General features: G+C 36.6%; 1 protein-coding gene across 1 annotated transcript in view; it reads right to left on the minus strand.

The window, feature by feature from the left end:
- The window catches only part of LOC132154916 (cadherin-7-like), a 54,820-nt gene extending 30,550 nt beyond the window's left edge, over positions 1-24,270 (minus strand). Inside the window, exons 1-7 of the mRNA XM_059563641.1 lie at positions 23,931-24,270; positions 10,452-10,746; positions 7,060-7,179; positions 5,942-6,109; positions 5,277-5,464; positions 2,564-2,814; positions 1,331-1,467 (exon numbers count right to left, since the gene is read on the minus strand). Coding sequence (XP_059419624.1) covers positions 1,331-1,467; positions 2,564-2,814; positions 5,277-5,464; positions 5,942-6,109; positions 7,060-7,179; positions 10,452-10,746; positions 23,931-24,173 — 1,402 coding nt within the window. The 5' untranslated portion in view covers positions 24,174-24,270. The remainder of the gene's footprint in view (positions 1-1,330; positions 1,468-2,563; positions 2,815-5,276; positions 5,465-5,941; positions 6,110-7,059; positions 7,180-10,451; positions 10,747-23,930) is intronic.
- Between the last annotated feature and the right edge of the window lie 2,223 nt (positions 24,271-26,493).

Consider the following 26,493-nt stretch of genomic DNA (forward strand, 5'->3'; position numbering starts at 1 on the left):
TTCCAATATTCCTCAGCCCTAGGAACAATTACTAAACAGTGCTTCAGTAATATAGTCAATTCTTCTTAACTTCAGGCCGTTTACAGTAACTAACATGGCAAATTGCACATCAATATAGATTATGTAGGCACACGTACAGACATTTTACAACAGCTTCTGAAGAGATTCTGGCACACTGAGCAACTTTGTGCTGAATGTGCCTTTCAATTATGGTTGCCCTTAGAATCTAAAATACCCATTTTCAGAGATTTAGATTTTCTCCTTTATGATTTTCAGGGACATTAACACCTTGCCTAACATTGCCTAAAGACAAATAGCTTTGAGGCTACCTTTTTGGGTAGCTAGCAAGTCACTGTCTCATTCTTACAGACAAATAGAAGAGGACATTACAATCGTATCTGCCAAAACCCATTTTAGAGACTGTGGATGCCTCTGACAATGACTGATTGTCTATGAGGCCGAACCTGCAAACTTTTGTTAAGTGCGTCCACATTTATGGATATGGGTCAAAAATGTAACCTCATGATGGAAATTATTCCCCTCTATCACTCAAGTCAATATGGTTATGGCTGTCTGTTCGAAGACTGCAGGGAATCGAGAGAACAGATGCTCTTGAGTGAAGGTCATGGTGAAAATCAGCTTCAAAAGTTAGGTGAGAAAGGAAGCTACAGTCCTGCCCATCGGCTACAATCAGGACAAGACTCGATCAAGCTACACGGTTTCTGTAGATGCCAGTGGACAGCGGTCACCTCAGCAGCACAGCATCTGTTCACAGCTTGGCCAGAGCAGTCGCGCAGATTGAACGATTGTGCTCTATATACCGTACGGCAAGATTGACACAAGCACCATGCACAAGGGACATGGTTTGAAATATTGATCACCCAGAGGAAAGCCAACTATTAGCCCAGGGAACCTTAGGATAATGGTATTCATTGTGAAATTAAAGGCTCACATTTTATGAAGGATTTCATCCTAAAAGAATTTGATATTGTAAAAGTGAAATGCAGCTGCTCAATACTTTCCCATACAAACTGAAAGTCAAGGCATTTTTCAATAAAAGCTGTTTCTGAATGGCTCACTTATTCAAGCAGTATCAGTTTCTGTAATTGACAGACCTTGTTGGACAATAGATAAGAACACCATAGCACATCTACTGTACACAAATCAGGCCTCTTTCACATATCATATTTTGTGTTTAATTATTTGTTTCAGCCAAGAAACATAATTATTGTCAGTGTAACCTTCACAAATCTTCAGAAGACCTTCAAACCATAACAGCAACCATATAAATTAGTTAAATAATCTCACAAGCTAATTTGAGGTCACTCACAGCTTTCAATAGCCAGGATGGTGATGTTGTGCACAGCATTGGCTTCTCTGTCTAAAGGCTTAGCCGTGCTGATGACTCCGGTTGTTGACTCAATGTTGAAAATTCTCTCCAAGTCCGTGTTTCGGTCTATTGAATACCTGGGAAAAGAAAAAGTTTGAATGAACTCAAGCTTTGACTTTTAAATGAATTCTATAGATATGACCTGAAGCCAAAGCCCCAACAGCAATCATTATTTCCAGTGGCTCTTAGGCACAGAACTACTTAATTATGAGCATTTGTCTTTAAGCACTAAACACCTGAGTCCCACAACTCATTTACAGTCAAAATTTGCATCCGCTCCCTCATAAACAAATACAATAATTTAATGCAATAATAATAGCATTAATGACTTGCATATGTATTATCTTAGGCCTGTTTTATATTAACATATGTTATAGGCTTGAAATCAGATAGCACTTGACCACATTAAATGTGTATTGTATTGTGTAAATATACTCAAGACACAATGTGACGCATTGTCTTTATTAACATGCAACTATGTGAATAATATTATGTTCACTACTGTTCAAAAGTTTGGTATCAGTAACGTTTAATCTTTAATGTTTTTTTTTTGTTGTTGTTTTTTAGCAAGGATGCATTTTTAATGAATCAAATGTGACAGTAAAAACATTTATGATGTTACAAAAGATTTCTGTTTCAGATAAATGCTGTTTTTTCTCATTTTTTTCCCCACATTTTCCATACAAATATTAAGCAGCAAACACTGTATTTGACATTGATAATAATAAGAAATGTTTCCTGAACAGCAAATCACCATTGTAAATTTCTGAAGGATCATGTAACAATGAAGACTAGAGTAATGGCCAATGTCCCATGTATTTTTATATTTCACAATATTATCAGTTTTATTGTATTTTTGACCAAATAAATGCAGTGCTGGCGAGCATATAAGAGTCATCTTTCTAAAACAAAATCTAATGTGAGTTTTTGCAAGCCATTTTGCTCAGATAACTGTGGTCAGATTTCGATCCGTAGACATATAAGACTGCAAGGGAAGAATGCAATTCAGCTAAGGTCTGACAAGATATTATCTCGATACCAAAATTGGGTATTATTTTTTTATCAAGGTTTTAAAGCTTTAATTAAAAATGCTGTCTTTTTCAAGATTTAATCTTGCCTTTATAAAACCAGTATCACTGCGGTGTAAAGTCATTCCATGAGGCCACGTCCTACCTAATGGGGCTATTGGTGGAGTCTGGGTCCAGAGCAGAGACGGTTCCTATGATGGTTCCTACTTTAGCAGCTTCAGAGACAACCATTTTGCTGAGCGGAGAGAAGATAGGAGGCTCATCAACATTCTCCACAGTCAGCCTCACCATCGCTGTATCACTAAACGGTCCTTGAGACAAGAACCGTGGGTCTATGTTCCTGTTGGATGCCTCAATTTTCAGAGTGTAGCTTGACTTTTTTTCAAAGTCGAGATTCTGAGGTGAAGAGCACAAAAGGAGCAAGGGAAAGTGAAGTTTAGAAACAGTTTTGAAATTATAAACAAGGACAGAGAATATGTGGTAAGCATCCAGGCAATTCATAAACAGAGTTCACATTTGAAATCTAGCTGTGATGTGTGTACATATATAATCCATTCAAGAACTCTTGATCTACTCCCTTTATCTCTCATATTTCATTTAAGTATTGTTATCGATTGTCAGGACAGAAAAGAACAGTGTCAAAGTAGTTCATTGATTTTAAGACAGAGATACATGATGCTAAAAATGTCTTGTGGAATACTTTCTCATATAGTCATTCATCACACCTGTCTGCTGTAATATGCAGCACATTGAAAACTACCTTCCGAGTCTTCTTCATTTCACTGATAAAACATAACTTCCCTGAGGGTGCAACAAATCCAGCACGTTTTGAACGTTTAACTGTAGTTTTAAAATGAGAATTCAGAGTCAGTTTATTCAGGGTTCGTACAGAAACTGCAAAATGAAATTCCAGGACTTTCAAGGACTTTTGAAAGCACTACTTTTTTAGTTTTCAAGGACTAAAATCAGAGATCTCACTTATCAAACAATATTGTTATTATCTTTCAAATTCTAATAAACTAATAAAACAAAATGGCACTAATAAAGTGCAGCACAAAAGCATGCAAGGAGTGTGGCAACTTTAACATTTGAAAGGATATTATGGCAAAGTTTCCTTATTCAAACTGATTTTCTTTTTTTCGTGAATATTTGATTGACCTGAACAATAAATGCTGTATCTTACACTTTGGAAATTATGAGCTATATCACCACTTATCAACACTTGGGTGTGTGACGATACACTTAGCTCATGAGGTCACTAGACTGAGACAATAATTTATTACTATTTTTATTTTTGTCTTTTGATCACACAAACCAAAACAATGCAGTTGTATTCTGAAATATTTTAACTAATCAAGGGGTGTAATTAATGATTATTTTGGTAATCAAGTAATCTACTGATCATTTTTTCACAACTGAGTAATCTGACTTTTTTTTTAGTAATACAAATAGTCCTAAGTGAAAAACAGTCTTTAGTATGACTATTTGTGATGAGGCAATAATAATAGTAATTACATGGTTTTATTGAACAACCCTGATAAAATAGGCCTAAATAATGTAATATGCCTGTACACAAAATATGAACATAGCCAACTTAAATATTTGGCTGCTTGGGATGCATCATCCTTGGTACTGCCCCTTTTCTGAAGGGGGATTTTGAATTAGGGTTGGTACCATGTCCAGGGTTTCCCATTGATCTTAATTGATGCCAAACAAACATCAAGTAAAGTGTTTGAAGCACTGGCACAAGATTGTGCTAGTCTGTGTGTGAGTTTTCTGGGAGGCTTAATTCCTGTAATCTGGCTCTTCTTGTCCATTTTATATATAGGGCAAAGGGGAAGGGGGGTCAAAGCAGTTAAGGGGCACGATCGCCTGTGGGAAGACAATGTTCTCAGGTCCAGTAGTCCAGGAATGTATATGCTCCTGACGCTTCTCCCAGAAGGCAGAACGCCAGAAAAAGCGGAAGGCCAAAGTACTGTCCTTCATTCTGTTACTGACTTTCTTAAGACACTGCTTCTTCGGGGGAAATAACGTGCTGAGCAGTCTGCACTGTAGGGGCGTCCAGTGAGAGGAAGAGCAGTTTCCAAACTCTGTTGATTTCCTTAAGTCAACAATTATCTCTTTGTCTTGATGACATTAAGAGATGGTTGACTCCTTAACATTTTTCTAGATCTCTCATCTCCTCTCTACATTCTATCTCATCATTGTTGTTGATGAGCCCTAGCACTGCGATGTTATCTCTAAAGTTGATGATATAGTTTCTGGGGTGCCTGGCAACCAGGCTGAGACAACCAGGTCTGAGGACATAGCCCTGGGGGATACTGGTAGTCAGGGTGACAATTTGGGAGGCCTGGTCATGAATCCTGGCTGCCTGAGGTATGTTTGTCAAGAAATCTGACAAACAGCTTCAATGTCTAGTTTTGTAGCAAAATACCTGCTATCTGTAATCCAAAAACAAATAAATAAAAAACTCAGGTGAATAAATAATGATTTGTACCATGAGTGGTATTTATATTGAATAGTTTAGGCTTTCAGCAAAATGTCAGGAGTCAAGTGTAGGTGGGATGGAGGTCTTGATAAGGGTCATGACCAACTGCTAACAGTGCTTCATTATTATACTTCATTACTTTGACACAAACTCAAAGATGTCTTATATTAGAAGTGATCCCAGTGGTTGTTAGTGTCTTCTATACACATAGCCTCAGATTTAACCTCTAACAGCATCTAAAGATTTACATCTATCACATTTTTTTTAATCTCGCCCCCTTGACAGGCATGAAGAATGTATCGCCTTCACTTATTTCCTGTCAGCAATGGAGCCAAAAGTACATATTAAGTTTGGACTGGCTCTGGCCTACCTTTTGTAGAATTATGACTCCTTCCTGGGTATCTTTGTCTGGCACGACCCTGAACACCCCAAGGCCGTCGCCCTCTATAATCCTGTAGTCCATCTCAGCATTTGGTCCGATGTCAGAATCCAAGGCTTTTATCTTAGCCACCACTGATGCCACAGGCAGGGATTCAGGCACAGCAAACTGATAGGATTCTGCAAAAGAAGCCCAGCAAACTCACACACCCATACGCAGTGGTTATTGATGATGCTATTTCTCTTTTTTCCTTCCTTATCACCCAGCTGTTAGGGCCAGGTCTGAACTAATAATGTATTTCTCTGCTCCGTAGAAGGTAAGCCACTCTAGATATAGCAAGCATGAAGATAGTATAAGCTCTTTACACTCCCAGACACATACTTATTCCACCAATAGTATCGTGTGGTTAAAAATAGGGATAGAAATAACTCTGACAATAATCTAAAATCCTGTATTATAAAAGAAGATTGTTCATTTCTATTCTAAAGATCATCTACCTTATTTATTTACACAGCAACTACAGCGAGCGCTTGATCTCTATAATACAAGATCATTAAAAATCTCAGATTGCTTGCATGCAAATTAAATGGGGAGGCAGCATGCATTAATGATGGATCAGGTCCACGTTTGTTTTATAGCTGATAAAATAATCATACTCCTTGAAAAACGGGGCGGGTTGTCGTTAACGTCCGTAAGAGTGACCGTCACCGATGTGGTGCCTGAGAGTCCTCCCATCTGACCAACCATGTCTTTGGCCTGGATTACCAGTAGATACTGATCTCGTGCTTCCCGATCCATGTTGGGCAGAGCCGTCCTCACAATGCCTGCACAGAAAATAGGACTGTTTTAGTGAAGGTCTTGTTGCCTTGTGCTGATTAAAATGTAAGAAATATGGGGGGTTGTTGATGCATGAGATGTACTGTGTAATGATAATATCCTTCTTTTCTGTAAAAGCTGTGAAAAAGCATCTAGATTACAATATAGATCACTTCCCTTCTGCATTATACGGAGATGGAGTGTTGCATCAATTAAAATAGGATTACCATTTAGTAATCTAAATAGCAAGGACCTTTTCCAGATTTGTTAGGCCATATCATAATGGATCTCTCCACAATGAGTCAAATCCACTGAGCCCAGTGAAGGACTGTAAATCAATTTTCTCTCCAAGTCATTGTTAGTTTTGGATTTCTTATTGCTTGGCATACCCGAGAGTGATTAAATAGTACCTACTTCCTTTTTGCGCACAGAAAGCTACGATAAATCCTAATCAATAAGCGCTACTATTTGTTATTTATATCTGCCTTCATTTTCCTTCACATGCTGTGGTGGCATCTCTAAAATTAGCTGCATACTTTAAAAGAAAAAGGAGAAAAAGTTTAATCAAGCTTTGTAATTTACACAATTGATTGAGTCCATATGTGGAAATGACCTCAGTTACAGCTAGAGTGCTGATTACATTAAGGATTGCATTCCCTGTAATCAGTTGGAAAGGTGCAGCGCTAACTTCATCACAAGTACCATCAACTTTTTCTGTCTTTAATGAGTCAGTCAAAACAGCAGTCTCTTGCCGTTTTCATGTTTGCATTCCAGGAATTGGTGGTTATTGTGTAATAGAATTTGAATTATGTGATATAAAGTGATTATGTGATATTGTTCACTGTTTGCCTAAAAAACGTGATTGGTGAGAATGACTCAAAATCTTGCTGCTGGATAACATTTTAGTGCTTAAATATTTGACTGACAATATTGCAAAGAAATAAACACTTGTGTGTACCTGTCTTTGGTTCCACAGAGAAGTAGGGTTGTCCTTCAAGGATGCTGTACACGACTCTGGCACTGTTTCCGTATGTAGGGTCATCTGCGTCAGTCGCCTTAACCTCAACCACAGATGTGCCTGGAACAAATTATCCACGCAATTTGATCAAAATGGTACCAGACATACACTGGCATTGAGCCTCCCTTGATTACAGAACTGATATCTGATGTAGACAGAAAACATCAGAAAACATGAACAGGATCAAGTAAACCAATAAAGAAACATTTGGATGCACACAATTAGATGTCCATTGTTCTCCTCTAGCAAAGTTTTTTAAGGAAGACTCTCAAAGCCTGCAATTATTTAATTAAAAATACAATAAAAACAATAATACTGGGGAAATATTATTACAACTTCAAACAACTGTTTTCCATTTTTAATATATGATAAAAATATAATTTATTCCTGTGATATGCATTAAAAGAGGCTGCTTTTGGCTCCGTGAACCATCTGACATGCCGTCAGTCACAGAAACGAGGCATCTGCTGCTGATCGCTATAGCATACAGGAAGTTCATTAGAGTGTTTTGTAAGTAATTACATTTAATAAAAGAGCCACAGTGGCTTCCCCAGTGACAACAACGTTCATTTCCATTGTGCATTAATTTCTCCAGAAATTACAATTATGTTCTATTGAACACATGCAATGGAAATGCTGCTTTATCCATAAATTATTTTCACAATTGTTTTACACATTTTTCAAACGTTAATGCAACCTAACTCAGATAGAAGCATATCTTGTGTTGGCTTTTGCAGTATTTTGTATTCTTGTGCCTGTCTTGATTACAGAGTACAAAGCTGGTGTTGCCTCAGTTCTCATTAAGCCATGCACCCTTGCAAAAAGCCCTGAAGGACAAAACAAATCTAATCAGAAGCCAAACACACACTTTAAACACAATTCTGTATGTGGCTTGCACTTGCTTTTCGCAACACATGTACTATTGTTGAAAAGTTTGGGGACGGCAGGATTTAATTTTTTTTTTCAGCATAAGTCTCTTATGCTGCATTTATAAGATCAAAAACACAGTAAAACAGTAATGTTACAAAATACTGATACAATTTCCAATATCTTATGTTTTAAGATATTTTAAAATATAATTTAATTTGAATATGTTGATTTATTGTACAAGAAAATTTTCTTATCATCACAGTTGAAAACAGTTGTGCTGCTTAATCTTTATTGTGTAAAAAAAATGGTTTATTCTGTAGAACTGAAGCACAAAGGGAAGTTTGGTGCTACTTTACTGGCTTACTGATATTTCCCAGATTTGATTTAAACTGTAAAATGGCTAATGGAAAGTGCCAGGCCTTCGTTTGAGCACAATTTACAGGCCGCTCCAGACTGCGGTGTTCTTTAGAAATGCAAATTATCATTAAATGCGTTTGCTTGTAAAAAAACAATGGAGACATTTGGGGACAGGCCCAGATGTTGTCATATTGGTAACCTAAGCATCTGGAGACACAGCTGAGTGTACAAAAATGCAGCACCATGGTAACACCTCACCCCAGGGACCTAGGCCAAATGACTGTTACTCTTTATCTGATGGTGCGATGTGATTTCATCTCTTATATGTAACCTTGTACCTCCGCAGAATCATTTCAGGCTCTTTAGATTCAACAGGCCGCTACATTTATAGCCAGTTAAGGACACCGGCATATGGCCAGCCCTTAAATACATATCACAGAGAAACCGCAATGTGGGAAAGTGATTGGATGGGAGTATAAGGCATATGTTGTGAATTTCCATTCGGCATCATGCTGACGTCTGGATTGAGGGAGGGGTGTCTGGGTTAAGTTGTGGACCTCACACTTGCAAACAATCTCCTGTTTCTTAATTACCAAATTAAATTAATCATTTTCTCGTTAATCAAATCCATTAATCATCGGTTGACTTCTAATGAATTTCAATGGATCTATAAAGCAGTCATTGAGGACAAGGGTCACTTGCATTCACAGAGGCTAATGGCTTTGTTCACACCGTTGGACAGACACTGGTAGCCAGCATGTTAATTGCCCTTATTAAACAGCATGTCAATGATTGTGTGATTGTCAGCTAATATGCTCTGTGAGATCGAACTGACAAACAAGTGCCTTGTACTGGGTGTATTCATTATGTATATTACAGTTCATATTGTAGGTGATCCGCAGCTCACACTCAATACCTAAACAAATTCTTGACACAATTGTCTAATCATTTTGAAACTGGATGTCAAATCATCTGTCATGGATGCACCAAATATTTAAATCCTGGCCGAAAAGCTTATATTTGTTATATGATTATAACTGATTACTGATAAATGTTATACTATTTTGTCCATATCTATCTATCTATCTATCTATCTATCTATCTATCTATCTATCTATCTATCTATCTATCTATCTATCTATCTATCTATCTATGTTTAAATACGTCAAGTGAATTTGGGCTAATAAAATTATAAAGTAAAGTGTGTAAAAATGGTTATTAATTTTGAGATTTGCTAAAGATAACCTTAACAGCTATTGTTATTAAGGAAATACCTTCTTACCTTCTTCAGTTGACTGATTACATTAAGAACTGATTACATTAAGATAAACTATATTATCTTTTGTTTATAAGCTGTTTTATTGTCATCTTTCTGCAATTGAAATGCTGATTGAGCAATTACATGAGGCATGAGATGTTCATTCATGTTTATTTTGGATTAAAACTAGTAAAGAGGAAGGAGAACTAGGATGTCGGGTGTATTAAAATTGCCACCACTACTGTTTACAATTCGTGGAATGGTGTGCTGTGATTGGTTGAGTGGATGTATCGCATTCTGCAGAGAACAGAGACTGGTATTTGTCACGGTTTGAAATATAGCGGGAAAACATGACAGAATAACACAGCGGATATAGCATTTTCCGTAAAATTAAAAATTTACTTTTCAATACCACATACAATACTGATTTTGGCAGGAACTCAATTATTATTATTTTTTTTTAGGAAAAATAGGAGTTTAGGAGTTTAGGAACCAAAATATTCATATATATATATATATATACACTGTATATATAAATGTTTTCTGTCCACTTCTATGAAACAACACATTAAAATACCTGCCAAAATGTCAAAATTTATCATTGAATTAAAAAATGTTGTGCCTGTAGTGTTTGTTGTAAGTTTATCAACATTAAGTTTATTAAGTTTACATTACTTTTGCCATCATATAATGCTCACTTAAAGAAAATGAACATGAAAATGTCCACAATTAACCAATACTAGTAAATAATTTTAAAAACCTATATATTGTATAACCATATATATTGTGTATTCCTAACATCCCTTTTTGGTGATTGGTTTTGTATGAACAAATCCAAGGCACTTACCAACAGTAGACATTTCGGGAACTTGAGCATTGTAAGGGCCATCCAGGAACTTGGGCTCATTGTCATTGATATCCTGCACTTTGATAACAAATTCAGACTCTGGTTCGACTGGTAGGTTGGTGGCACGGTCTCGAGCCTGAGCTCGCAGCGTGTAGTAGGCCTGTTCCTCCCGGTCCAGGCGCTTCGTGGCATGTATGTCACCTGTGTTCTCATCGATGGTGAAAATAGAGGTTGCACCTTCACCATTAAGCACATATTTTACTTTGCCCTCACCTCTGTCCACATCTGAGTGAAGCTACAGGGAAAGAAGAAATGAAAAAACATTCATATCTATTATCATTGTAATGGTTGTCTAGTTAGCATAGTAATGAATAATGCCAGTAATTGTGTTTACTCATGAGAAAGTACTTATGCAGTGCTTTAAATTATGAATGCGGATAAACCATCTCCAGCAGATTTGTGCAAGGCAACAAAAGAGAACGGACTGAATAAATGTCAAATTTCACAAGTTATTCTTCCTCACACATTTCAGAACACATGGATGCATAGGTGGAGAGTGAACTAATTCAAGGGTAAGGCTAAAAGCAGCCAAATGTATTAAACATTAGAAACCCCCCTTTTTAGGCAAGAATAAGACATGGGTGTCATGTACGAAAAAAAAAAAAAGTTAAGTTAAAAAGTTAAGTTTAATGGGACTTAATTTTTATTTAACGTGATTACAATTAAAAAAAAAACATTCGAAATTGATAATTACAGTATATGTTTCCTTTCCACTGTTATTCAAACAGCGTATAAATTGTATATAGAAAATAACATCACTAACATTGATCTATGGCAAGTTTAAGCACTCTCAAAAAAACAAAACTATAGTTATTATCACTGAAGCTGTATACACTGTGAAATGAATCTCTTACTTACAATGTACGTACAGTACATCTGCGCTTTGTTTATGATGAGAGAATTCGCAAGAGTCCGGAATTCAGCCATCGAAAGCGCACGCACTCAACAAAACGTATACATTTGAACGATGACTCATCTGAATGCCTCTGATTGGCCATTGCATTCCTAAGCTCAACAGAATTGTTTGTGATTGGTTAAAATGTGCAACACTGCAAAAAACGCCTAAAATGAAAGACACGGTCTATTCATATTCACTTTTTTTAGCAACAGACTAATAGATTTAATTTGTTTGTGCAGAGGCATTTTTTGTCCAATTTAGAGGCATTTTTGCCCCAAGTCCCTGTGACTACATTAAAATAATAATAATAATAATAATAAAAAAATCCAACTTTCCTTGTTAGAATATGGCTTGAGATGCTGTTGATGTGAGTTACTTTTCCAACTAAAATAAAATAAAAAACAATCTAAACAACAATGGCAGTGGGAAATCTCAGAAATATCACGGTCAGTGGTTCTGTTCTGAATGTTTAGTCAGATTTATGAGTGTACAGTTGTTTTCTGAGAAGCCTGACAATACATGGTTTATTATTTTACATTGTGTTTAAATAGTGCCAAAAATGCACATTCGTAATAAACACAAAAACTGTTAAATTTAATTGACAGTTCAGAAATTTTCTCATGCCTTTACCATTTTATGGCAGCTGACTTGGTATTTCCGTCACCAGCATTGAGTGATTTTATTTACTTGTTTATTTCTTGAATTATTTTATTTCCCTCTCTGGGGGATAATAAGCCAAGTCTTTAGCTTTTCCTCCCTTTGCTTTTCTTTCCTTTATATAAATCATTTTTTGTCTTCAAATCCACATTTCTCAAGAGACTGACTTTCACTGTGGAACAATACTTTCATGTACAGGATCTAGCCGGTATGAAAAGACAACTTGTTTGCTTCATTTAAGCAGTCCTTTCATATCATAAGTCTTTATGATGCTCACAGACTCACAATTATAGGCTAGTGCACAATAGCTGCATTGCTTTCATGGGACAAAGTAACCCCATGATTGAATTTGGGAAAATGGCAAACAGTGTCCTGTGGTGTGACATGCTATAATTCATCTAAAACCATTTCAAACAACATTATTCTAATGATTTTATATTGCACATGCAGTTTATGACCACATTCTCTATATGGAACTGTATTTTTTATTCATTTGTCACACCACAGGACTACAAAAAGGAAACAAAAAGCTCCCATCTAATCACATCTGGTTTAGGTTGCCGTTTACTTGCCAATAAAACAGCGCAGCTCCACATATGATGTCAGTTAATCAAAAATTACAATTGTTTCAGTGCAGGAACCGAGCATGCTAATGAAACTTGAGGCTAATTAATCAAAGTAAATGTGTGTTTGGATGTCAGTGCTGGCAATTCACCGAGGCCAACACTGGTCTGATGACTGTTGTGTGGCTCGGCTCTGGAATGTTTTTTTTTTTTTTTTTTATGTTTATTTTGACCATAATTCACCATGATGATGACTGCAGATCATTAGATTCTGTGTGCTCAGCTACACCACCCCAGCTCGCAAACTCATCTAAAATTATTACAATAAATGTACATATATTTTCATCTGAATAAAGCTGTCAAACCTATTATCATTAAAGTACCATTCTCAGAAGTTCAAAAAGTTGTCACATTAACAACATTCATAATGTTACAAAAGATTCCATTTAAAGAAAAAGGGCTATTCTTTTGAACTTTCTATTCATCCATGAATCCTGAAAAAAGTATCACTGTTTCCATCACAATTTTAAGCAGCACAACATTAATAATAAGAAGCAATGTTTCTTGAGCACTGGAGTAATGACTGCTGAAAATTCAGCTTTGCCATCACAGGAATAATTTACATTCAAAAATGCATAATAATAGAAAACAGCAATTGTATTAATAGTTATTTTAAATAGAAATAATATTTCATAACATTAATAATTTTACTGTATTTTTAATCAAATAAATACAGCTTTGGTGAGCATAAAAACATAAGAAAAAAAAAACATAAAATGCATCATTCTGAACCTGAACCTTTGAAAAGCAGTGTATTTGATAAAAAAAAAAATACATATTATAATAATAATTGATCACTTATTTGGAAATACATAGAATTTTTTCTCTCTATGATGAGACTGTCCCTCACCCTAATGTGAAATGCAACCAACTACCAAGTAGCAAATCACGATTCATGTCTTTTGAGGTGAAAATGTGATGAGGATGATTTAATGTTAATAAAATTTACAATTCATTTCAGTTGATGTCTCAGAATGTGTATTTTTTGTTTGTAATTTCACAGCTGTAATACCCTACTGAAGTTGGAAAGCTCCGCTTTTCTTGTTCTCTTTCAGCGCTGAGGAGTGTTGAGAAAAGAAACCTTACAGGGGAGGCTAGCCTCCCTTTTGGTATATCAACCAATCATCATAGAGACATAAATTACGTGCTATTAGTTTTAACGTCTCCCACTGCGCCGATAAATTACCAATTGCTTATGAGTAGTGAGATTTGATCACCAACAGATTTACCAAAACTGTATACAAACAGTATATACAAGTTAAAAATAAAGGGAGAACACGCCTAAGCTGGATATAGGCTAACATTACAGAAGTCGGCTCTTTTAACACAGACTTTTAAAAAGGGATGGATGGTTGCTTCAAGTGATAGGCCAGGTAAGTTGAATTATATTACATTGCTGTATGTTTGTCATTTTTTTTATGTTTTCCAACTAAAAGCAACCAAAAATTCATTTTAAAGTGGTTAAGCAAATAATAATAATAATAATAATAATAATCAGCAGAGATCCCCAGACCAATACAGTTTGTGTGCCTTCTCTATTTTAAAACCCACAAGCCACCACTGACAGGAAACACTATCAACACAGGAAAGAAAACAACATTAGAACTTAAAACGACATTTAAATGTCTGTGCCAAGTATTTCAAATCAATATTATACATGTTTTCAGACAGATTTCTGAGCATAGCTTATATGTTTGTGTGCATGTGAATATGCTGGAATGCAACCCTTGGGTCGTCTCTTGACTTAGTCCTCTATCTCTCAGCCTTTGGCTCTTTTCAGCTCAGAGATAAAAAACAAATAAGAAGTGGAGAGATGGAAAGGCTAAAGTTGCACGTTAATGAGCTGCTGAGAACAAGATCAACAAGCTAAACAGGAAGGAGAGGAAGGAGGAACCGAGCCTGAGGAGGAAACTACTGGAGGAAGCCAGTTAAGACCGTGAAGTCTTGGGATGAGCACTTACCTTTTCTCTTTAAGCCTTTAGTTAAACCTACCGGCATTCTTACCACCCCTACCAAACTGGCTGAGTCATGCTATGTCTGAGTGTGTAAATCAGCAATGTGGGTTGTTGTTGACGGAGATGATAGAACAACATAGCGTTTCCTTCATCTGGACTGGGACCAGTCTCACGCTGCCAACACATTCCACGTCAATACAGAAGATAAATGAAGACTGTCATTACGTCCCTGTCATCTGTCTCTGGCAAACCAGCGAGCCCAATTACGTCGTGAGATCACAAACGCTGCCTGTTTTACACACAGCTAATTTATGTTCATCTGTCTCCTTCTTGGATCCTGCAGGGGTGCCCTTAATATGATGCTCTGTCTCTTACCCGCTCTCACTCCCTCCAAATACGGAAAGATTATGGATATGGCAAACGTGGAACTGCCTTGTCTGCCAGCGCACATCAATTACTTTCCTCACAATCCCATCTAATGAGAGAATTTCAAACTGAAACGAACTTCGTAATAAATAACACAATTGATATGAATGCCATTACTTGAGTGATCGGCTCTGGCGAGGCGTTCTCTCTGATTTAGTGTAATTTCTCCATAGCGTTGTAGAAGCTGTGACTAAAATCGCACAGCAAGATATATTACAGATGGTGCCTCCCTTAATTAGCTACATCTACTCAATCAAAGCAATGAACATGCCTCTTGTCTGCGAATTAAACACTGTCTAATAAGCCACATAATATAGATGTGCAGAAATTACCAGTTCTATATGTACAAATACATACAAATAATACAAAATATTAGGCAGCAAAATTTCATTTCATATTGATAATAAATATTGATTTCTTGAGCACCAGATCAGTAATGTAATACAATAAATATAAAGTTTTTTTTACAATTGTAATAATATCTCAATGTTTTTACTGTATTTTTGATTAAATAAATGCATTGTGAAATACTTATTTTAAAAACATTTGAATAACTGTATGGAGACTAATGCACATTTACCATGCTTTACCATGGTCTTTTGCCAAGAAATGCTGTAGCCTAGTTATAGGAAAGTTATAGTTTGCAGTTATAGTTTTTAACTGTATTTAATGACAGTGACAAAACAGCAACACTTAGTATTTACTAAGAAATATCACAGTATCCGACCATAGCTTTTTACTACATACAGACCATAATTTATCTACCTTCTACAGTCATTATAAAAACACCACAGTTAGACATTAATATGCTAGACCTGTGGTAAATTATCATAAAACAACTCTGAATGGAAACAGTAAGCCTGCTTTTAATGTTTCTAGTTGTATTAGCTTCAAGTACTGGATCAAACAACCTTCATACTTTCTGTCATTTCCTGGAGGAGAGGGTAACCTATTTTTGCAGTGATAGCATGATTAGCATAGCTCTTTGAGGATGACTGTGTTCTTTTGCAGGCTGACAAACAGGGTAAACTCCCACCACATCAAGGTGAGCACAGTGACTCAGCATCTGGTTTGTTTAGTAATCTTCTACGAGTTTTCCACGTGGCTGCTGGTTAGCATTATTTTCGCAACTTTTTTTATTTATTTATTTTTTACGTTTTTTAGAGGTTGCAAGTTGCCTATCTTTGATTATGTGCTTTGTGCATAAGAGAAATCAGATGACACACTTTTCCAAAGCAGAAAGAAAGAGTGCTACTTTTCTGAACCATGTTCTGTAGTATGGAACATTTATCAGTTTTACCCAACAGACAGAGCACAAGTATTTACAGTACTTAAAGTCGACTATTTAACATCACTATTAAATTGTGCTGCGATGTTCAGAGAGAAGCATGTGGATTTGGAAGTCCTGTAACAAACCTGAAATGTTTTGGTGATTTAAACTAGTTTAAGTCTAGATGAAACAGTGCTGACATTCTTAGCAGCTACATTGTGCCATGAATGGAAAGTTAGAAGGCTGTTCAATCCACAAATCACCAGCATCTATCATGGATTTTCTGTACTAACACTAACTGTAACTATGGTATTTTGGCAAAAATGGGGTATATTCATAATTAATGTTGTTATATTATTAAAATAGTAATCTATATTGTATTAAATGTACTGTATAACAGAAGTAAGGGAATATAATTATAGTATTTTAGTTAGAAACTAGATAGTTACCTTTTACCATGGAAGCCATGCATGGTTTTACTGTGGCTGTCATAAACTTCAAATGTACAATACAATAGGAAATGTGTCACTGTCAAATGTATATTTTTGACAAATTATGAAATATTATTAGCATCTACACTTTTGTGTGGACAAAAGCAACACTGGGAGTATAAATAGTTTTTTCCCCAACACCCTACAAAATCAAGTGCAAATGATCTAAAAATGACTACATCAATCAATGACTGATAAATTACTAAGACACATTTAGATTAAAAAAGCTGCATTCACATTAACCAAACCCTGATTCACATTCACACCAAAAGCTCTTAGCATAATAAACCTTCAGCATAAAGGACCGACTTTGAAGCATGTTATAAGTTTGTCAGCTGTCATTATTTGCTGCGTAAGCACATAAGCCTAGACCTGCACAGTCTCATTAAAGCGACAGTTGCCTTAGAGATACCCTTGGCTCACAGTTTAAAGGTGAAAGAAACCTAGCTTGGGATTCTGCAGCTGTTCCCATGTCTAACGACAGAACCAAGACATGCATTGTCTTCCCTGTTCCAGGCTCAAGAGATATAACGTTTTCCAATGTCATTTTCCTTTGCTTTCAAAACCATCTTACCACCCCGGGTAATCAAGAGCTGGGCTAAAATCCGGTGTATAATAAAGGAAACGACTGAATCTGTGAGGAAAGGCAGTCTTTTGTACTTGATCGTTTTTTACATACTGGATCTATTTGCCAGTGCCTTTCAATACGCTCTCATGGCATGGGATTCTTCCCTCTGTTGTAATATTTCACCTGAATCAACACCTGCAGCGTGCTATATAAATGCAAATGGTATTTTATTGTGTTGCCTAGCTGCTCTTCATTGATGAAGTGCGAGCCACATCTCTGCTTTATTGTGGAGGATTCCTTATTCCCTGTCATTAGATTCAGTGGTGTCAGCTCATATCACTCTCCATACGAGAAAGACTCTACTCGGATTCTATTAAAAAGCTCCTCTGTGACTAGACACCCTCAATACACACGGCCTTAATTATCTGAAAAGACACGATTCACTTTCTTCACCATCTCTATTTGTGGGTGTTCAGGTGCCAACCCCTTGGCGGGCATATATGCGTGCGCGCACACTCACAAGGTTGGCAACAGAGCCTGGGCCAAGACTGCCAAACCAATGACTTTCATCTGCACTGATGACAAATAGCCATGGCATGGACCAGTACGGACTGGAAGCAGATGAAAAGCGGCCCATGTTCTCCAGCGCTGCATTTAATTACCCAGCATATGTTAGAAATCACTCCAAAGAGGATTTGGGGAACGCTTGTTGATCAACAACATAAAAAGAGCTCTTTCTTTTCTGTTTCATTTTGTTTAATTCAGTTTGCGCAAATCATTGATGTGGTGGGAGGGCGGGCACGATGGAGGGCGCATTTAATCTGCTCGGCCTGGCTGACGAAAAGCTTCCCGGTGGCCAGAAGGAGAGAGAAGTGTGGATCTCTCATCCTCGCCGCGGGGTTACGGCGGTACTTCTGGTCTGCTTCTCATTAAGTGCGCATTTAGAAGGTGAGCTACGAGTTGTTTTTGGCAGGCTAGGAAAAAGGAAATGCAAATGTGCTGCGATGGAAGTCGGCCTGGGAACACTTCCCCCCCACCCTTGCTATTACACAGACTGCATCATCAAAGGATCACCCCCCCCCCCCCCCCTCCCCAATTAAGGCTGAATTCAAAGTATTTTTCTCTGGTGCACTCAGTGAGGCAGGCAGAACCTGATCGGGCATTCAATGCCCAGCTGAGGGATTCAAACCGACGGGCCCTGCACATCCTATGAAGCTCAAATACGGGAATGGGAGGACAGCAAGCAGATGAGAGGCCTTGATACAGTATGCCGGATAATCAGAGATGCATTCCTGTGATTCCGAACCAGACGCGAGATTTTTAATTACGCAGCGGCATACAAGTCCAGGTAACTTAGTGCGATGGAACTATTAACGTCATCGGACACTTGCTTATGCTTATTCTGAAGTGAACTCGCCTGGAAGTGCTGTAATGAATGTGTACTTTCAGTGGAGACACTAGGGTCATTTCTAATAATTGTTGATATTACTGAACTCACCTCGGAGACACCGATATGCATTATTCATTGCGCTCTCTTTGACATCCCTTGCTTTTGAGCATTTTATTCAAGCTGGACCTATCATATCCATATTCATCAGGCTGCAAAGAGGTCACCATGGGCAATATTCCCAGTCGCTCATGGTATGATATCAAAATGGCAAAGACATATTCATTAAATTCATTCTGGTATAATTTTGCAGCTAATAACGGGTGAGCAGATTCGACTTTGGTATGTTCGACCACATATATCTCTGTTCGCTTCTCTGCTCTTTGTTCAGAGTAACAAAAAAATCTTGTTTTCAAGCATGAACTGCAAGTGAGAGATAATCAATAAGCATAAAACCAAGAACAGAAAATGTTATTTCAAGTGTTGATTAGAGACGGAAATTAAAGGTTTCTTATGCTTTCTGCCAAATGTTTGAAACAACAAAACAAAAAAACTAAGATGTAAATGGCAAGCTGTGTATGATGGAGATCGGTGATGTGAAAATGGCTTCAAAGGGTTCTTCTATTTTACTCTCTGGAAGCATCAAAGTCTTCCTTCTATCAGCCCGGAGTCTAAACATCAAATTTCTGCCTGGAAAGTGTGTTTGTCTCGTGTATTTGAGAGCATACCGCATCTTTCAACTTTCTGCTCAAACATAAAAATAACCTTTTAGAAGTTTACAGTATCATCAAGGCAACTGTTGCTGACATGAATTAGTCTCTGATCACTGTTAATGCAGGGTCAAAAGGTCAGAATACACAACTTACGCCTATCTACCTTGTATGTATCATTCTCATGATATGTTTTTGTAATATGCATGAAACTTGTGTACTGAAGATAAATAAAAGCTTTTGTGTCCCACATGTCATCTCTTGCTCTTCTACTTGCCTCAAAACTTGACTTTGGCTTGCAAAAACCTCAGGTATACTGTATGTCAAGTGGTAATTGTAGAGAATCGTGGGAACTAGTGTGCATAAACTACTGTTGAAATGTTTGGGCTCAATCAAATGTATTAATGTTTTTGAAAGAATTCAGCATGTAATATTAGAAATTTCTTTACTGTCCCTTTTGATCAATTTAAAGCTGAGTTCCTGATGAATAAAACTATTAATTTCTTTAAAAAAAATAATCATACTGACTCCTAACGTTTGAACAGTACTATATATATCTCCTAAAAATACTTAATTACCTGATATTGGGCCATTTTGAGATTTTGAGATGTAACAGTATAGTATCATATAGTTCAAAATTAAATTATGTAAAATAGGAGCTTATTCAGTAATTTTGCATATATGTCATAATTTAATTGCAATTAATAAAATATGTATTAATATAAAATATATAAATACAAATCAACATATCAGCTTCCCTGCCACCTGGATATCAGTATCAGTCATGAAAACACCCATTTCGGTCAACCACTACTCATATCTTTATTGTTTTGCGGCTGATACCATGAAAAGAGAATATGAAAATGGTCTATAAGATCTCATGGTAAGTTGTTTGTGAGGACCCTGTCTTTTATATCTGTATTATCCTACCCTTATCCTGATGATTAAGACCATCTTTCATGCTCACTAGTGATCAAAGGATGGATGTCTACATAAAAGCCAAGAAAGGAGAACAAGCAGTCAGCCAATGGCCTTAATACAGAATACATTCAGCACTTGAGACGTGAAAGATATAGAAATTTAAAAGAGAAACCAAGAGTAAAATGTTATTGCTCAGAGGTTGCTCTTAATGGAGTTCTCAGTTCTGCCTAATGAACATTGTCTCTGATATTTTCCCCAGAAAGAAAAAAAAAACAAGGATTCAAAGGAAGTCACAAATCTGTCAGATGTTGACCTATAACAAGAAATAACCAATAACCAAATTCATCTAAGAAGCAGAGAACCAAAGTAAAAATCTCTTTACAGTCCAAGAGAAACCTTTGAGAACTTAGAGAGATTTCCTTTGTGGCTTCTCTTTCCTATGGAAAGATAGAGAGATAGGCATGTACATTACTCCACTGATCATCATTCAGTGCGGGGGAAACATTTGTGTTCAGTCACTTCTCTTTTGCCCGGATCCCTCTGGCTAGAGTGAATTGGAGATGAGCCAAAATCTAATAAGGTTCAACCTGGCTGACATGGTTTGAGTGTGTGATGGTAGAGATGTGTGTGTGTGTGTGTGTGTGTGTGTGATGTAGAGGCTGAGAGATAATGTATTGTAAGAGCCAAGGATAGTAAAGCAGGTTGCATGCTGGGGTATCTGGCTCATTATCTTTAAAATGGGAAATTGTTTGGCTGGTTTTGCGTTTAGTATCGAGCTAAGTACTTACAAGCATGTGCATATAAAGCAATCACATTGCTAGTCTGGAGCCAATACATAAAAGAAAAGATGTTTCCTATTGTGACAATGCTTTTTTCCTTTTTGTGTGGCTCATTTACTGTAGCTTTGAGTATAACTATAAAATGCACATTGCATCAGATAGGTCTGATCATACACTACATGAGACATTTATTAAACACATGATCATCCAAATGCCAAAGTGTTTTGATCAAACAATGCATCAGATATTCACAAGATTTACATGTTCATAAACACGCTAATGTCAATGTGAGGAAAACTGATGGCTAAAACACTTTAAAACCCCAGACTGATTGAACAGCATAAGTCAACATCCATTCTCTAGTGCTTTCAATTAAGGTGTCTGAAAATGATTTTCAGACAAAGCTTTTAAAACACCCTGGAGTAGGGGTGGGTGATAGGGTAAAAATATCATATTGCATTTTTTTTTTTTTTTCGAGGAAAATCATGATTCACGATTCTGGTTTTACTATTCTGCAAGTTGTCTGAGCAGTACAGCCAAACTAATTTCTCTATTTTAAAAACAAAGCGTTACATGGTAACAAAATATAAATGTAAAAAAGAATGGCAGACATTTAGGCCAAAGTGGATATAGATAAAATATGCCATTATTTTATCTCTGTTATTAAAATACAAGAGTGCTTTATTTTTCAGGGAAAGTAAGTGTATTTAGCAGTAGCATTCAAGAAATGTAATGAACAAGTTTTAAAAATAATGCACTTCACTGTGTAAATTACACATTGATTCTTATTAAAGCAACTGTATTAAAGTTCTTCAGCCGAGAGCAGTGAGTGATTTTTCTCTCTGTGTGTTTTGTTGTTTTAACATTAAAGAGATAGTTCTCCCAAAAAATTAAACATTTTTTTAAACCTGAATTAATTCCTGCATTCTGTTGAACATAAAAGTTATTTTGAAAAATGTGCTTAACCGAACAGCTGGTCCGTAGTGACTTAGTGTTTTTTTTCTTCTAAAAACCTAGTGTTTTTTTTTGTGTTTTTTTTACTCCTACTATCAAAGATGAGACCAGTAACTGTTTGTTTACCTACATTCTTCAAAATATATTCTTTTGTGTTCAGCACAAGAAAGTAATGAATACAGGTTTGGGACCACATGAGAGTGAGGTGATTTTAGGTGATTCCATCCCTTTGACAAGTGGCAGCATGTTTACTACAATTAGTCTGCTGTCACGAGAAGAACTGAACACATCTAATATACAGGCACATATCTGTTGTGCTATCAACTGTTTACTTTCACTTTCGACATATCCAATCAGGCACTGTTTGACAGGCTTTTTAGTTTGTGTGTGCTTCAGGTGTGCGTGCACAGAAATAGTGCACATCAGAACAGCACGCTAATGAAATGTTTAACCCGTAAGGCTTTAAAGCACATGCAAATAATGTACTTTTATGACTGAGTGATGTGAGTGTAACTCTACTTTTTCTGAGTTAACATTTGATGAGAATGTGTCACATTGTATTATTGAAAAGGAAGTGCCAGAACTGAAACTGATAGAATGTGCACTGTAGCACGATACCATGATATTTCTTCAAAAGAAGATTGTTGAAACATTTTAATCATCCAGGATCACAAATTGTGTTATCACACACCCCTACCTTAGAGTAATGATATATTACTGATTTAAACATTATCATAGGAAATAATCAGGCAGAGCATCTGTTCATCACACACACTTCATTAAGTGTTTGACTGACACATTTTCACAAAGTATTACTAAACCTCATCATGGTAGAAACATGAGGCATGTGAGGTTTTTTATGATTTCACTTGGCATTAATGAGAAGGAACACTTTGTAATTGGCTGATACATCACTGTTATTCAAAACATCAGTTCAGAAAATATGGCAATCAAAAGTGTTTATACCTTATGTTCATAGCACATATATCAAAAGATAAAGCAAAACTGGATTCCTTAGGACATAACTTCTTTAAAATTATTAGCAAGGTCCCTGTATGCCTAGTGTATGCACAATAGGACAGACTTGGTAATAGTCATGTTTAAACAGCATCATACATTTAAGAGGAATGGAAATTGTGTATGGTTGAGGAACAAAACTTTGCCGTACACCCCACAGAAATAAGTCTGAGTGACTGGATAGCTCTAGTGGCTTCTGGGCATACTGAGTACATTATCTAAATAAACATGTCAGCTCAGGTAACAGGCAGCCACTGGATGAGATGAAAGACCCCATTTACACCTGATATTAAAAATCATTTTATGTGTTTTTTTTTTAAACAAGACTGAATGCTAAATGCAAGAGAGAAAAAAAGTCCAAAACATTTCAGAGGTGAGGTGAACGAAAATGTTACCACACTGCATCTGACCAAAAGTGATCGAATGAGATGTAACACCAAATCATGACAACAAGCACAGCAAACAAGGTTTTAGTACAGAAAATGTACATGTCATCAGGTCTGGGTGAAATAAATATCGAAAAATATCCTCAAAAGGATGAAAAAAATTACAGTATCAAAATATTGAGTTGAAAGCAACTCAATGTTTTAGTATATTTCTCAACCTTTTAATAATTCCTACATTTATGTTTCCCTTTTTTCACTTAATGAATTCAAAAAAGAAAGAGAATAATAATTAAATGATATCACTCAGCCAGATTTGTCATAATAAATAACCTCAGTGCACTTGATACATTTTAAATATTGGAGAAATTTAGCTTTACCTTGCCAACATAAAGAGGGTCGTCTCCTGTGTACTCCTCCAGGACGAAGAATTGGTTCCACACCCAGTTGCGCTTGTGTCTTTGAAGAGACGCACCCACACTAATTCTGAGGGGCCTGAGGGAAGCCGGACGAAGCGGGAAAGAGTTCAGAGTCATCCCCCAGCAGCCCATGTCCCAATGGGCTAACAGCAACATAGTCATTACAGTCAGTCCAGTCCACACTGCAGAGCCGATCTGCATCATTTGGATGAAAGGATGAAAGTAAAAAAAGAAGGAAATTCAAAAATACACTCCGTATTGTAGAGGCACCAAAAATCTTGAGGCTAAGACGTGGCTCCTGGGAAACTTTTTTCGGGGACAGAGCAGACCGTCTGACTGGTGATTGATGGGAGGAATTAACGATGACTGTAGATGAAGCTCTCAAACCTGTGGTGAGAACAGACATTAGGAGGAGAGGTTGAAGAAAATCAGAGAGAAAGAAACAAGTCCAAGAAATATACAAAAAGAGAGTCTGTCAGCACAGATGCAGGCTTGATTTACTGTCATTTTTATAATACCACTTCACATTTGAACCCCAAATTAAGACATCATGAATTTTGGCATTTCAGAGGTTGCAGTCTGAGATGCAGGTGCAGGCAGAGTGCTACAGGTGAGCAAAACAGACATGTGGTCCTTTCCTTTGGATGGGTATGTGACAGCACTGCTGAAACTGGAGCACATTAATCTGTAGGGCTGAAGGGAACCAAGGAGGGAAGGGGAAACCGACAGAGGGAGAGGGATAGAGCTCCAATGCAAAGGTTTGGAGAAATAAAGCAAATATATACTGTACCATCTCAAGTCCCAACAATGGAAAGAGTAGCTCCATTATCATACTCAGCTTACACAAGACAGCATATGGGTCATTGTCAAATAAAAATGTCTAAAAATAAATCCAGTTTAAAGCACATGTACTTTGTATTAATGTCAGTTTTATAAAGTTTTGAAAAATGTTTGGACCATTTTCAAAAAAAATAATAATAATAAAAAAAAATCTAAAGACTAATAATAATGCCACGGTCTAACCATCAAGTAAATTGTCATATATTTTCTTGATATTATCTTAATAATAAAAAAGGGTTTAATATATTAGATATATTTTAAGGTGAATGATTTTATAGTTTAAACTATATATATATATATATATATATATATATATATATATATATATATATATATATATATATATATATATATATATATATATATATATATATATATATATATATATATATATATATATATGGAAATTCATAGAAGTGGTGTTGTGTATTAGGGCATTACATGGATGAATTTCATTTTTCAAAGGAAAAAAATTATCATGTCATTGACTCACAGTTTCACAGTATATCACATTTTTAGATTATTCTTCATTTACCAGTCACTTTCCAATCCAATGTGATTTATGGTACTTTTTGTACAGTCTGAAACTCGCACTGGGGTTTGCTCAAGAGCACAATGTCAGGGGCTCGTGAATGGCCCCATCTGGGGTTTGACCCTACAACCTAACCTTAAGAGCTACTACTAAGAACTACAAAGCCTCACTACACCGTAAAGGTGTGTTATGCTAAGTGACACTGGATTTTTATAGTGTATAAAAAAACCCTCATGCTCCAAATTGCAATGGAGAACTACAATTTAAAAGTGTGCACTCTAAGTTGAAGTGACTGAATTCCAGGCACAAATTTCTCCTAAGGGGTCCCTGGAGCTTCTCGGTCCATGAGAGCCTTTTAGGTGTTTCTAAAATTCTTTTAAAGTCAAACACTTACATGTCTGGAAAAAAAAATAGTTCAAAAGGGATTTGGGTACAGCACATATACGTTCTCTAGAGTAATCTGTCCTTCCAGCAGTTGAAACCCACAGCAGCAGGATTCACGCCCCAACAGTTTATTTTGATGTTGAAGAGGATGTCGAAATCTCCACGGAAATCCCTCATTGTCCGAAAAAAGATGAGATCTGACCTACGCTTTACAGACAGATAAACTCCCATATTGGGTTTACTGTCCATGGCTATTTGAAACCTTGCAATTATCGCACCATGTGCAGAAGATTTATTATAATATTCCCTGCAGTTTAGATGGGGTTCAAACAATGATGCTATTTGAAAGTGTTAAAGAATTACATTTATTAAAAAGTGTTGATGGTAATATAGGGTTTAAATATAAGGTGTAAAACACATCTGAGAATTAAAGCTATATAAGACAGATGCTGTAACTGTGCTAAATAATAGCATATTTGAAGCTGGGATTCTGAAGGTGAACAGAAGAGTAAATCACAATCCATCCCTCAGGGAATCCATTCCCTCCTTGTATTCCCTTCAAGCTCAAAAGGGCCGGCGCTACCGAAGGAGAACAGAACGTCTTGCGCTTTGCTTCAGAAGACCACAGTGCCAGGACCCTTCAGTGGGGAAAAGTCTCATCTAAAGCCTGTAATCTCTATCGTAAGCTTCACTTTATAGGGGAATTACAAGTGCTTAGTGACTGATTAGATCTCTGCACGTCTGACTGTGTAGATTCAACAAAAGTTT

The sequence above is a fragment of the Carassius carassius genome, chromosome 12 (assembly GCF_963082965.1).
Source record: "Carassius carassius chromosome 12, fCarCar2.1, whole genome shotgun sequence".
Lineage (NCBI taxonomy): Eukaryota > Metazoa > Chordata > Actinopteri > Cypriniformes > Cyprinidae > Carassius > Carassius carassius.